This window comes from Aplidium turbinatum, chromosome 7 (assembly GCF_918807975.1).
Source record: "Aplidium turbinatum chromosome 7, kaAplTurb1.1, whole genome shotgun sequence".
Lineage (NCBI taxonomy): Eukaryota > Metazoa > Chordata > Ascidiacea > Aplousobranchia > Polyclinidae > Aplidium > Aplidium turbinatum.
Window position 1 is genome coordinate 26,386,504 of NC_137478.1, and position 12,812 is coordinate 26,399,315.

Here is a 12,812-nt window from a genome sequence, read left to right on the forward strand (position 1 = left end):
TGCAAACAAGGAAGAAAGTTTACTATATTCACAACACCACAAATTAAAATAGAATTATTTGTTGTAAACATTTTAAACGCAATTCTCTTGTTAGCTCTGTTGGTTAAGTGCCCAACTTTATGAACAAAGAAACAGCAAGATCAGGTGGTACTGGCTTGACTCTGGGGATGTGCTTGAGAAACATGTTTTAAGGGCTTCACTTTATTCAGTGGCACCTAGTGGATAAAATAATTTACAGGCAACTGCACTTAGGCGGTGGGAGTGGGACAACGGATAAAGCATTGGCTTTCCAATTATGCAAACCTGGTTCGACTCCCGAGTTCCGACTTCAGCTGGTTGTTGATAAACACCGCTTACCTCTACCCAGGGTGTAATGAATTGGGTGGGCGTAGTTGCTGAAGTAAAGGCGGCCAAGAGAAAAGAACTGGCCACCCTACTCTCCTTAATGCCAAAGGCTTAGTACAATGAGAACTTTATCTTCTCATCTCCCGACACTTAAATCAAGTATGGGACTTTACCTTTTTACACTTAGTTTCACCAGTGAAAAATTTACTCTGTTCTTAAGTTAAGTTCAGTTGCACCAGCCTGAGAGGCTTGAAGCTTCAAGCCTACAAGTATAATATAGGCTATATAATATGCATTGAAATTCTGCCAGGATAAAGCTCCAATAAGATTTTCATGACTCACTTGCTATTGTTTTAATTGATAGTCTATTAACTATATATAAACTAAATTTATTTTTTTTGGAAATATCATGTGTTTTTATGTGAAAGTCAATGTAGAAGCAAGCTGGTTTCCAAAAAAAATCAACTTTCTGTTTCTAAACACTTGTTTTTATTGTGCAGTTGGCAATAATGGTATGTACCGGTATATAGTAATCAAGGTAAAGTTGTTTTTAAATCACCTTGAAAGTAAACAAGTGTTTGTAAATGATACATAATTATGACAGTTTCAAGCTGATAGCCTAATCATGTTGCCGTCATCATTTTTTGCTGCTGTTCTTGCCTTTTGGTCATCATTTCATCTATTTCACAATTTTATATTGGTAGGTGCTCAATTAGATGCAGGTACTCTGCATAACTAGTGGTATTGATTAGCAATATGAGTCTAAAATATTTTAGAAATCTGTTTCCCAAGAATAAATATGCATGGTTTGCCTCACTTAGTTGAAAAGTTCACAATGTTGCTTAAGTTGACAGTTGTCATTGTTGATGTCAGCTGTCATTTCCCCTTCAAGTTTGGCAGTGTCTACTTTACAAAGTATCAGCTTGTAGTTCTTTATTTTAGTAGCAGTCCAGTTTTAATCTGGTGATGTCCTCGTTACTGAGGGTGGCCGGATTCACCTCAAAGTGTCGCAATTGCCTTTACACCCTCCCTTCAGGTCGATCTGTCTAACGCGTCCTCTCTTGTCAAGCCCACCTTGCTGCTTTCCTCCTCAACTTGCCTTTTCCACATTTTCTTGGGTCTTCCTTGTTTTCTACGTCCCTCCACTTGTAACTCCAGCGCTCTTCTCAAAACATCATCATCAAAACAAAACAACACCATGAGTAATTCTTGTTAATCTTTTCAAATGTTTTTTAGAGTAGCAATACTTTTGGAGTTTGGTGGAATCATTTGTTACAGAAATGTAACATTTTTATTACGTTATTCCAAGTCCGCTGGTTCACCAAGCGATGGAACCGTCATTTTATTCATGCTGGAAAGAATCGAAACTTGACAATTTGGTTCAATTGTGGTTGGTATTTATTGCATGAATAGTTTTTAGTTTTATCTTGTTACAAATTCACTGTTGTACTTTGAAAGTTCAGTTCTTAGAATTTTGTTTGATCTTGTGACAACACAAATTCAGCAATTGGTCTGTTCTGATTCAAAGTGCAGTGGAATTTAGTAATTGATTTGAAAAGATCGATTTTTTTATTGGAAACATAGCAAGTTTGAGAAAGTTATTGTCCTTGTGAAACAGCACAATTTCAAAAGCAGGCTTTGTTATAATTTTATGTCTTTATTCGTGATTTATGTAATGCTTGATGTCTTAATCATGCATAAAAAAATTCTTTCATTTTAGGTGTATTTTTTGCATTCATTGCAATGTTTTTGTCTGTTGGAATGCTCACTCACACATTAATCCGTAGTTTACAAGACTTGCCGATATTTGCAAAGCAACAACGCTTGGAATCTCAACAAGTATGTTCGCATGTATCAAATTTAGTGAATTTGAATATCTGGTGTTTGAAAGGTAGTCTCATTTTCAGTTTTCATTTTCATTTTCTGCGAAAGACTGGCAATCATTACAAACGACGTTGAGCCAAGACATGACGACCATATCTGGATACCTTCATCAATGGAAACTGAAGCTCAGCGAAAGTAAAACTGTGACGGCAGCCTTCCATCTCAACAACAGGGAGGCAAAACGTGATCTGAAAGTGACCGTTAACGGCAAAATTCTGCCGCCCTGCCCAGAACCAACATACCTTGGGGTTACACTTGACAGGTCACTCACATACCGTCACCATTTACAGTCACTACGCAAAAAGCTGACATCTCGCGTCGCCCTGCTGAGACGTTTGGCAGGCACAACTTGTGGCGCAGGTGCTGACACCTTGCGCACTGCAACCCTGGCTTTGGTTCACTCCACTGCTGAATACTGCGCCCCTGCCTGGTGCCGCAGTGCCCACACCCGCCTCATCGACAGCCCAATCAACGACGCATTGCGAATTGTGACTGGATGCCTGCGCCCTACTCCAACAGAGTATTTACCAATCCTTGCAGGCATCCAACCTGCTGAGCTTCGCGGAAAGGGAGCCATTATACACCTGGCTCGCCGGGCGGGGGATCCTGACCACTTGCTCCATGCAAAACTCAACATCCCACCTCAGGAATCTCCCCGGCAACTAAAGTCAAGACACCCCTTTGTGCCAGCTGCTGTTGAATTACTACAACCATTCAGCGATCGTGCCATCAGCGCAGCACACTTCATGGAAGACACTTGGAATGCAGCATGGTGCGCCACCGACACCAAACTACATGGTTTTATGCCCCACCCGGTGGCGCGCCCCCCTGGTATGGACCTTCCTCAGCCGACTTGGGTCAAGCTCAACAGAATCCGAACCGGAGTCGGTCGCTTCCATTCCAACATGCACAAGTGGGGTCTGGCTCCCTCATCGGCCTGCGAATGCGGCGCGGAGGAACAAACTGCTGACCATGTCGTTCTCGAATGTCCCATCTACAAGGCACCAAGTGGAGCGCATGGTATAGCAACGCTGGACGAAGCTACACTCACCTGGCTCTCCACCACCTGCCCTGAAATTTGATCTAGTCTCAAACGAAAGAAGAAGAAGATTTTCAGTGTATTCCATTGTAAACTGATTATTTCTTTTGATTGTGTACATGTGCTGTATTTACACTCTCAACAAGATTTACAAATTAACAATTCTGATTTCTACAGAATTTTTTTTATCAATGTCTGTTTTTAACATTGTGGTCTTAGCATTTTTTGTTTTACTGTATTGGGAATAAGTTTGTGTGTTTATGGAACATATGCAAACTTGCATTTCCTAAAAATATATGCTTGAGTGCTTGGCGTCATGCTCAAGTGAACATTGGTGTCATTGGTAATCATAGTCTCGGAGGTTTAACGCATGATCACTAGCTTATTTTCTTACAGGTCCTTACAGTTATAGTTCCTGGTGTAAATTTACCTATTCATGACTTTGCATACTTGATACTATCAGTACTGCTTAGCGGTATACTACATGAATTTGGACATGCCATAGCTGCCTGCAGGTAAATTCTGGTTAAATGTAAAGTTGCAATAATTCGTGTATACCTTGGCCCCCCTTGACAAAATCGTGCGTACGCCACTGTCTGTAGTATTACTATTAAGCACCTAATGAAATATACTTTACTGGGAATACCACCTGAATGACCGGGCGCCGCACCTAAATATCCTGACGCAATTTCAGTGTGTGCACCTATTTGGCAGGTACCTAACTGTCTGCACCTAAAAGGCGTGCTCCGATGTAGTTGGTTATGCTAATTGCTAATGCAATCTTAGTGAAATATCTCATCCAGCGAAAGGTGCCCTTTTCTTCATCATTTAATAATTGATAGATGACCTTGAAGCTACTTGATTTCAACATCATCCAGTTATGTTGAGATGTGCTATCCATGGTCTGTACTGAGCATAGTTGCATAACTTTGTGAAGAAATGCAATGGTACAAATTGGAATGATTCTTTGTACTACACTTCAGCTGGGCTGTGAAATGTGAATGGAAGTTGCACAAGCACTTGAATAGGCAGCGTGGTACATTATATTTTGATTGACTGATGGTAGGAACTTATTTTATCTTCAGACTGAGAACACTTTTTTAAGAGCTTTATCCGAGACTTTGAACCACTGGCACAACCCCAGATTAACACAGTGACGTTTCCACTTGTATTTGAAGTGTTGTTTGTGAATTATTCCATTCACTAGTTGTCTTTGGATGGAGAGCTGTCCTTGCAATGCATTGCGTAAGCGCACACTTGGAGAGCTGAACCAGTGCTGCTTGATCTTGTGCCCCGCATCGGGCGCTTAACCTGAGCCATCGGGCAGACTTAACTGACTGTTTTCACTAAGTATATAGAATATGTTTTTAGGCTAACATATCAACTCCTTTATTTGGTTATGTCTGTTGAGACCTAACAATACTTTGTATAGGATTTTGTAATTAGATAACTCTATTATGTTGTTTTAGGGAAGGAGTACAAGTCAATGGGTTTGGTATGTTTTTCTTTGTTATATATCCTGGGGCGTATGTTGACTTAAACTCAGAGGACCTTTCAAAAGTAAGCCCCAACAAACAGCTTAGAATCTACTGTGCCGGAGTATGGCATAACTTCGTCATTTGTCTATTCGTGTGCGTGTTGATATTTTCACTGCCAATTTTGATCTACCCGCTCTACACAACCACCGGAGATGGTGTCATTGTCACTCAGCAAGTGGACGTAAGTACATTCCATGGTTAGTAAGGCTGGTTAGTTTTAGTTAGTATAATAACCCCGGAGCGCTTGTAAAAAGTTTGTTTTTGATTGGTTTTTGCTTAATATTAGTAACGTGTCTAGATAGCAAATCAATAACTCAAATAGCAAAACTTTTAAATGCTTTTACATCGGCAAATTGTATGGTCATTTTGCAGCAATAGGTATTGAGGGAAGATGATCAATTAGAGAATAGATATCACAAGTAATTTATGAAAATATATCTGTTCTGTTACATGTAAGAAGTCTGTGGAGATTAATACCAAGGTCAGAAGATTGAGCTGATCATAGTGGTTGATGTTCCACGTTTTATATTGCGATGTTTTATAACAACGCTGGCCTAATAACGTTACTCTTAAGAGTTCTACCATGCAAACTACAATTTATAAACGCTCCCTTCCAAATTTTATAAAATATTCTTGCCAGACTAGAAATTTAATTTGTATAAGTTTCTGTTTGTACCGGTTATTTCATCAATCCAGACAACAAAATCGGTCATTTTTAAATTGATTTAACGTTTCAAATTTGCCCAGAATTCACCTCTTCTGGGATCAAAAGGTCTTCACACAGGCGACATCGTGAACACCATCGGGCGTTGTTCTGTGACCGATATGCAAAGCTGGCTTCATTGCATCAATCACACATTAGTGTCACCGCAAATCGGTGAGTTTCATTATTCAATCAACATACGGTACTTTAATTTCCAATGTGTACAATATTTTGGTAACCCCTTGTGCACGCATTACTCAGTGTTTGTACGGAAATAAATCTTTACTTGGAATGCAGGTAATTTTACTTTTAAATCTGTTTTTCAGGTTCTTGCGTTCCTTTAAAAAACGTTAAAGAGATAGATGTCCTCAATGGCTCCTGGCATAAGCACAGCAATCAAGACAATGCATCTAAGAATGAAAACTTTGACTGTTGTGGCAAGGATGCACCGCTCAGCCACTTATGCTACGCCTACAACGATTTGCAGCAACACGTCAGCATAGCTATAAGCCTATAACTATACTGAAAGTTTCGTATATTCATACACTGCTTGTGCAGTAAAAGTTAGGATGCGGCAGAACTTTGCCAGCGCCGGTAGTTGAACTTTTCCTAAAGAAACTTTAAAACTAACAAAGCTCACAGTAATTTTGTTGCTTTGTGTAAAAAGTGACTGTTAACGTCTCATTGGGCTTGTTCCATTTTAATGCCTGCTTTTGAATTCATCTAACTTTATTTCTTCAGGCGTTTGCATGCCTTCCTGGTAGAGTAATGATGTCCTACAGAGATTGCTTGAGTAACCCAGATTGTCACAAAGTCAGTGAGACAGATGGCGGAGAAGTATGCATTACTCCGCACATGGGTACGATGTATGCAAGTTTTATGTATCATGGTTGTAACGCTGCACGAAATGATAATTTATGTGATCGTAGCGGTGTTATTGCAAAGTAATGCAGGCGTGGACCCCATTTCACTTTGGCGACCAGCTTTTGCATTAAAAAGCAAAGCATCCTTAGGCAATGTATCAATGAACAGTTAATAACTTTTTGTCGTACCCATGCTCATGCGCGCTGGTGGAAGATTCATATCAAGTGAACTGAAAGGCAAGGAAGCCAATCGTCGTGTCCATCTTTAGGCATACTTTTAAGTTTCTTTTTTAAGACACAGCCGCATGCTCTTGAGCAGTGTCGAACTGGTGCCCTTTCGAGTGACTTTTTGAGCTGTTACTCGGCTAAGCAGCCGCTTAGTTAATCACTAAGATTGAACATAATTACACAGCCGAGATGCAACGCGCAAAACTGGGCATCATAACAACGTAATGTAGCGTTGCTGTTTTGTGTTTCACTTTCAAAGTGCGTGTTTACAACGTTATTTTAACTCTTAAATCCCAGACAGCAAATCGATTGCTTTTGTGTTGATTTTCTGTCTGGTTATGCATGTTGACTTGTTGTAATGATACAAAACAACTGTTTCTCATAGTCGATCACACTTCTCGGTTTACAAGGATCGTAGTTGACCGAAAGTCGTCAAAGCATCATGTGCTGTACCTTGGTGACCCTGCTGATCTCACTCGCTACGTGTTCGTGTCGGAATACCGACCAAGATTGTCTGCCTTGTCTCCCAGGTTTCCCGCCATTTTGCTCAAGTTTTTGCAGTGAGTTCTTCAGAAAATTTTGGGTATACTATACATACAACACTCGTTGTACCAATATGTAGCTAGTTGATACGGATCTATTTAGTTTTGAGTTGATTTAAAAGTATAGGTTAGTTAGACGCAGTTGTTCCACTGCAAACTACAATCGTTTCTTAAATTTGTCTAAAAAAGTTACATTTACACGATTAAACGTTCGTGTATACGTTACTTTAGATACATGTTCTCAATGTCTGGTGCACTTGCTCTGTTGAACATCGTGCCTTGCTATGCATTGGATGGACAATGGGCATTTAAGGTGGGTGTGCTGATGATCTAATTCGAATCAAAACTAATTTACGATCGGTTTAATTAAGCATGACAAATTTCTGACGCTTGAAATTCGTGAATAGCTGAAAACTTACTAAAAAGCGGTGGGTAGTCTGTCATGTTTGTTTGAAGAACAGATCAACAGGAATCTAGTTGAACATAATTGTGAGCCAACACGCTGCCTTTCTTAGTAGATGCAAAGTAATATTTTTTACACTAGGAAATTGTTAGTGCAAATGTCGCAGTTCCGCAAATTTTGTGCAGTATTCAGCAAACAAATATGTTCTCTTGCATATAATAGCGAAAATTTTCACAAGGTTTCAATTACTCAGGCTTTCATGGACTACTTTTGGCCGAAGGGAGATGCAAAGTTGAAAGATCGTATTTGCTTGGCAGTCTTAACAACTGGAACACTATTGGTTGCTGGAAATGTTATTTTTGGTTTATATTCCATTATGTCCAGATAGCGACACAGCTCGCTTTTCATAGAAGAATCACACCTAAGAGCAAATTCAATCATAATGTCTTTGAGTATACCAGTAACTAACTCCAAATATCGTTTATTGTTACGGGTGCTCTCGATAGTTGAAAGACAATGATCTCAAATTTGCGTTGTATTGCTATGTATTTTTCTTGACCATTGGAAAGCCTTCACGGCATCTTCAAACCAGTGTTGCTTCTGGCGATTTTTATCCGTTCCTATTTTTTCACGTAATTTTGTCTAATGTACTCCGTACTCGTGCGTCTACTTTTTATGATGCGCTTTTTGTACTACATATGAACCAGAGTTTTCTGGAATCCCGCATAAATCTTGTATTGTGTTTTTTTGGCTGCTGCTTCTGCTTGTTGCTAGGCAATAGGAAGATTATGTGGATTTCTATCGAGGTCCTCAAATACCTCAATGTCAGTTGAGAAAGGTACGGCAAACCGGGGTGGCGGTCCACTTTTTCCAGGTCCGCAAGACAAAAGGTTTTTCGTTGGCCAGAGCGTCTCGGGGGAGGAGTGATTGTTGTTGTAGTCGATGGATTCGCGGATGGTCGTAAACGACGTTCTCTGCTGTCTTTTTCGGCATGCACTGGCTTCTCGAAGGAGAACTTAAGCTTTGGATCATGACCACTTCTGGGACGGCTGAGGGTTACTTGCTGCTGGTCTCGTGAGAAACTTTGCGGCTTAGCTTCTCTCCATGGCTTTAATAAACCATTTTCATTTTTTTGTGAAATATTTCTCAGCTTTGCATTTACGTAGACAATTGCTAAGTTTGCAACAGAACAGTTACCTCGAGACCATTAAAAAATATTACGAGAAATTACTTATTTAAAACAAAACAAGTAGCCTACCGTGCATCATAAGTTGTAAAAAAACGTGTTTTTTTCCGATATAATATTGGATATGGACGGCTTTGTCTGACGCAAATAAATAATAATAGTTCGTTTTGCGGTGAAGGTACGGATGAAATCTCTTAGGAAGGTATAGGAAAGCGGCCCCTAGACAAACCACAGTTCTTTTCCGACTCTTATATTGTTCTAAGATCTGTCGTATAGCAAATATAGCATCACTTTACATTTCCCTGGCATAAAACCCATTTGAATTTCGCTTATGTCACTCGGATTCGCTCTTCATGTGTATTAGTAGTATGCTCTAAGCACACTTTTTTGTGGGCATTTCTTCCCTATTCATCATGTCATTACTAGGGCCATTTTTATTTTGACCTAAAAAAATTTTTTTTGACTGTATTTTTGTCAAATTTTGACTTTATTTTGACCTAACGAAATTGCTTATTTGTAGAGGGCACAGTTCTTCCTTGAATTGATACCAGTTACCCAAGCATAATATTTTGTCGATTTAAGACCCAAACGTAGGCTAATATTTTGTCGAAAAGTCAAGGTGTTTTATGGGTTATAAAAAGTGCGTCGTGTTTTTTGGCGATAGGAAAATCTCCACAAATCTGTCTAACTTTTGCTGAAGACGATTTAGCTTGCTTAGGCATTTTTGTATAACAGAATGTCAGTACGGTAGGCTATTCCTAAAATCCAAACTGTTGATCTTCGAAAAGACCACGTTTATAAAGAGGAAGTATTTTGTAAAAATCATCTTTGGTAAAAATTATTTAAATACGTAACAATGAATAACCAATGAACAATTTGCGATGAAAGTTAGGCTACTGCTGATCCGTGGGCATTGTGACATATTTCCTGCTTTTATGGGTTAATATGGTTTAATTGTGTTGCAGTTCGTAATTTACAATGCTTCCACGAGGATTTTGACAAAAATTACTCTCAAGAAACATAAAAAGTTTGTCAAAAGCCATAATTTGACAGATTTTGACTTTAGTGAAAAATTTGACTTTATTTTAACCTATAAACTTCTTAGAAACAGTCCCCTAGGCGCTGAAAACAACTTCATTCTTTCTTCTTCGTCGTATGAGCTGTTCTTCTGGACTATATGTTTGGGCATGATGTCATCAGCCACTCGACAGTTTCGTCATCCAGGGCCTTCAGTCCAAGCGCTCCATGTGGTGGTTGATGGATTGGGCAGTCATGGACGACATGATCTACTGTCTGGTCTGTGGCGCCACACTCGCATCCCGGTGAGGGAGCCAGGCCCCATTTGCACATGTCTGAACGAAAGCGACCGACGCCGGTTCGTAGGCGGTTAAGCCGGACCCACGCAAGTCTTGCGAGGGACATTCCCGGAGGGTGGGGATCGACGTCGGGTAGGAAATCACGGAGTCGGGAGGTGTTGTTTTGCCACTCCATGTTCCATGTGTAGTTCGTCCAGTGTGCCGCACTTATTTCAAGATCTTCAACGTTGTTCAGAAGCTGTCGTGCGGCGGGCACAAATGGGCGTCTTGATTTCAGTCGCTGCTGTCCTCCAGGTAGGCGCTGGAATGTACTGTGGAGGAGGTGGTCGGGGTCCAGTGCGCGACGGGCAAGGGAAATCATGGCTCCTTTACGGCGAAGCTCAGCAGGTTGGATGCCTGCAAGGATGGGAAGGCAGTCCGTTGGAGTGGGACGCAGGCATCCAGTCACAGTGCGTAGTGCGTCATTGATGGCGGTGTCAATGTGGCGGGTGTGAGAGCTGCGGCACCACACTGGTGCGCAGTACTCAGCGGTAGAATGGACAAGGGCCAAGGTAGCTGTGCGAAGGGTTTTCGCATCAGCTCCCCAGCCGGAACCCGCCAGCCGCCTCAAAAGTGCAACGCGCGCCGATAGTTTTTTGCGCAGTGACTCCAGGTGTCGTCGGTACGTGAGTGACCTGTCCAGGGTTACGCCGAGGTAGGTGGGTTCGGCGCAGTAGGGGAGGTGTTCGTCATCGGTGGTAATGTTGATCTCACGTTTTGCTTCCTTGTTGTTTAGGTGGAAGGCCGCCGACACTGTCTTTGCCTTGCTGAGCTGTAGCTTCCATTTCTGGAGATATGTTGATATAGTTGACATGTCCTGGCTTAGGTTCCTCTCCATTGACTGCCAATCTCCGGCTGGATGCAGGAGAGCCAGATCGTCTGCATAAGCATACTTCCTGGAGATGGTGTCAGGCAGGTCATAGATGTAAGTGTTAAAGAGGAGGGGAGCCAGGACAGAGCCCTGTGGGACGCCGTTCCTGAGTCGACGTAGTCTGCTTCGTCGGCCGCTACCGGTGGAAAGGGTAAAGCTGCGGTTTTGCACAAGTTCCATAATCATATGGACCATGTGCCTGTCAGGAAGGAGACGGAGTAGTTTGCAGGTAAGGCCGCTGTGCCATACAGTGTCGTAGGCAGCCGTGAGATCGACAAACACGGCGCCAGCCTTCTTTTTTGCCGAGAAGCTGTCCTCGATGTCTTGGGTCATCAGGGTGACCTGGTCTACAGTTGATCTTCCGTGGCGAAAGCCGGCTTGTTCCCGAGGGAGCATTCATTCTTTGATTCGTGGACAGACGAGGTCCTTAAAAAATTTTTGACTTTTGCGGGCCCTAGTTATTACCAATCTTCGCTGGGATAGGCTATGCTCAATATTGCACAAACGAAACGCTTCAAAGTGGTATGCCACTTGGCCCAGCTGCTTTGTCTGCTTTCATTCTGGACATAGCTCTTAACATCTATTGTAATTTCTTTCACAGGTCCTGTATTTTGCTTTAACTCAAGAATGTTATCCCACTGATTCTCTTCATTCAATAACTTTTTACAGTATTTCTTCCATAATTTCAACTTGTCTACCAACTCCATTTTTAACTGCTCATTTTTATTTCTCATGCAAGGGCTGTCAACACTCAACAGCATCCCTTTTGCCTGTGTTCTTGCGAACCAGACTCTTTCTCAATCTTTTGTGCCTTTTCATCATGCATTACATTTGAAATTACTCGTTTTCAGTGCTGTATTCGTAAAAAAAGCACAGGGTATACTGTCTCAGATTTGATAAAATGATAAATACCAGTGACGTTCGGTGGCTTAAACCGTTGGGAAAGCAACTTCGAAATATTCTGCAGCAAGGTAGTAGGAACGAAGGGCGTAACCGTCGGGCGAAGCCCGAAGGCGTGTTGCCGAAGACAACACTTCCAGCTGGGGGGCCTCCCCTAGAAATTTTTGAAAAACACTTCCAATTTGGTGCGCTCTGAGAGCATTTCCAAAACAAATCAAAAATAAAAATCTGTCAAATTGTGCTTCGCCTATGTCGTGATCATACATCCATTTAATGTTTAGAAGTCATGAACAATCTTAATTTTAATGTTGCAGGACCAAAATCCTGTGTTAGACATGGAATAATAGTTGTCTAAATATTTATGACTATGAAAGCTAGTAGGCTAAAGTACATGGCAAGGAGACATCAAAAAACAGCAACAATCTTTTCGCCTTTATGATGCTGTGCTGTGTACCGTGACGAGAGACCATTCTGTGCGTATGACCAGTCAGTCTAGCGATTGAACGCATTGACATATATCGCTCAGGTAAGCACTGCTTTCCTTGCTTTCCCTCACCGATCGTCACTGATAAATACACAACTTGCAAAATTTCTCGACCTTTGCTATGCTGACGTGTATTGTTTTGATATGATGGTCAGAAATAAAAACAACTGAACTGAACTAATCTTTATTGTACCATAACTTGAATTATCAACATCAAAGTTGGACGAGAGGAAGGCCTACAAAATTGTTTATTTTTCTATGAATACACTCCAAACAGCCTGCCGAGAGGAATTTAATCTTTATCCTCTTTACAAATTTGGGATGTAGTCTCCTTAGCTGATCGGTATTTAGCAGCCAGGATCTTACATATTTTTAGCAGTAAATTGAGCCACAGGTGGTCCATTGCAAATTGCAATTGATAAACATCCAACAGCTCACATTATCAATGAGCAAAGATGCTTTTAAACCTGT

General features: G+C 41.2%; 1 protein-coding gene across 1 annotated transcript; it reads left to right on the plus strand.

Moving 5' to 3' along the window:
• The first annotated feature begins 850 nt into the window (after positions 1-850).
• LOC145774613 (membrane-bound transcription factor site-2 protease-like) lies at positions 851-8,269 on the plus strand. Its single transcript, XM_082585889.1, has 11 exons — positions 851-1,045; positions 1,582-1,735; positions 2,066-2,184; positions 3,665-3,783; positions 4,738-4,987; positions 5,554-5,683; positions 5,836-6,002; positions 6,251-6,368; positions 6,986-7,160; positions 7,374-7,455; positions 7,799-8,269. The coding sequence occupies exons 1-11, from the start codon at positions 971-973 to the stop codon at positions 7,931-7,933; spliced, it is 1,524 nt and encodes a 507-aa protein (XP_082442015.1). The 5' UTR covers positions 851-970; the 3' UTR covers positions 7,934-8,269.
• Positions 8,270-12,812: the final 4,543 nt, after the last annotated feature.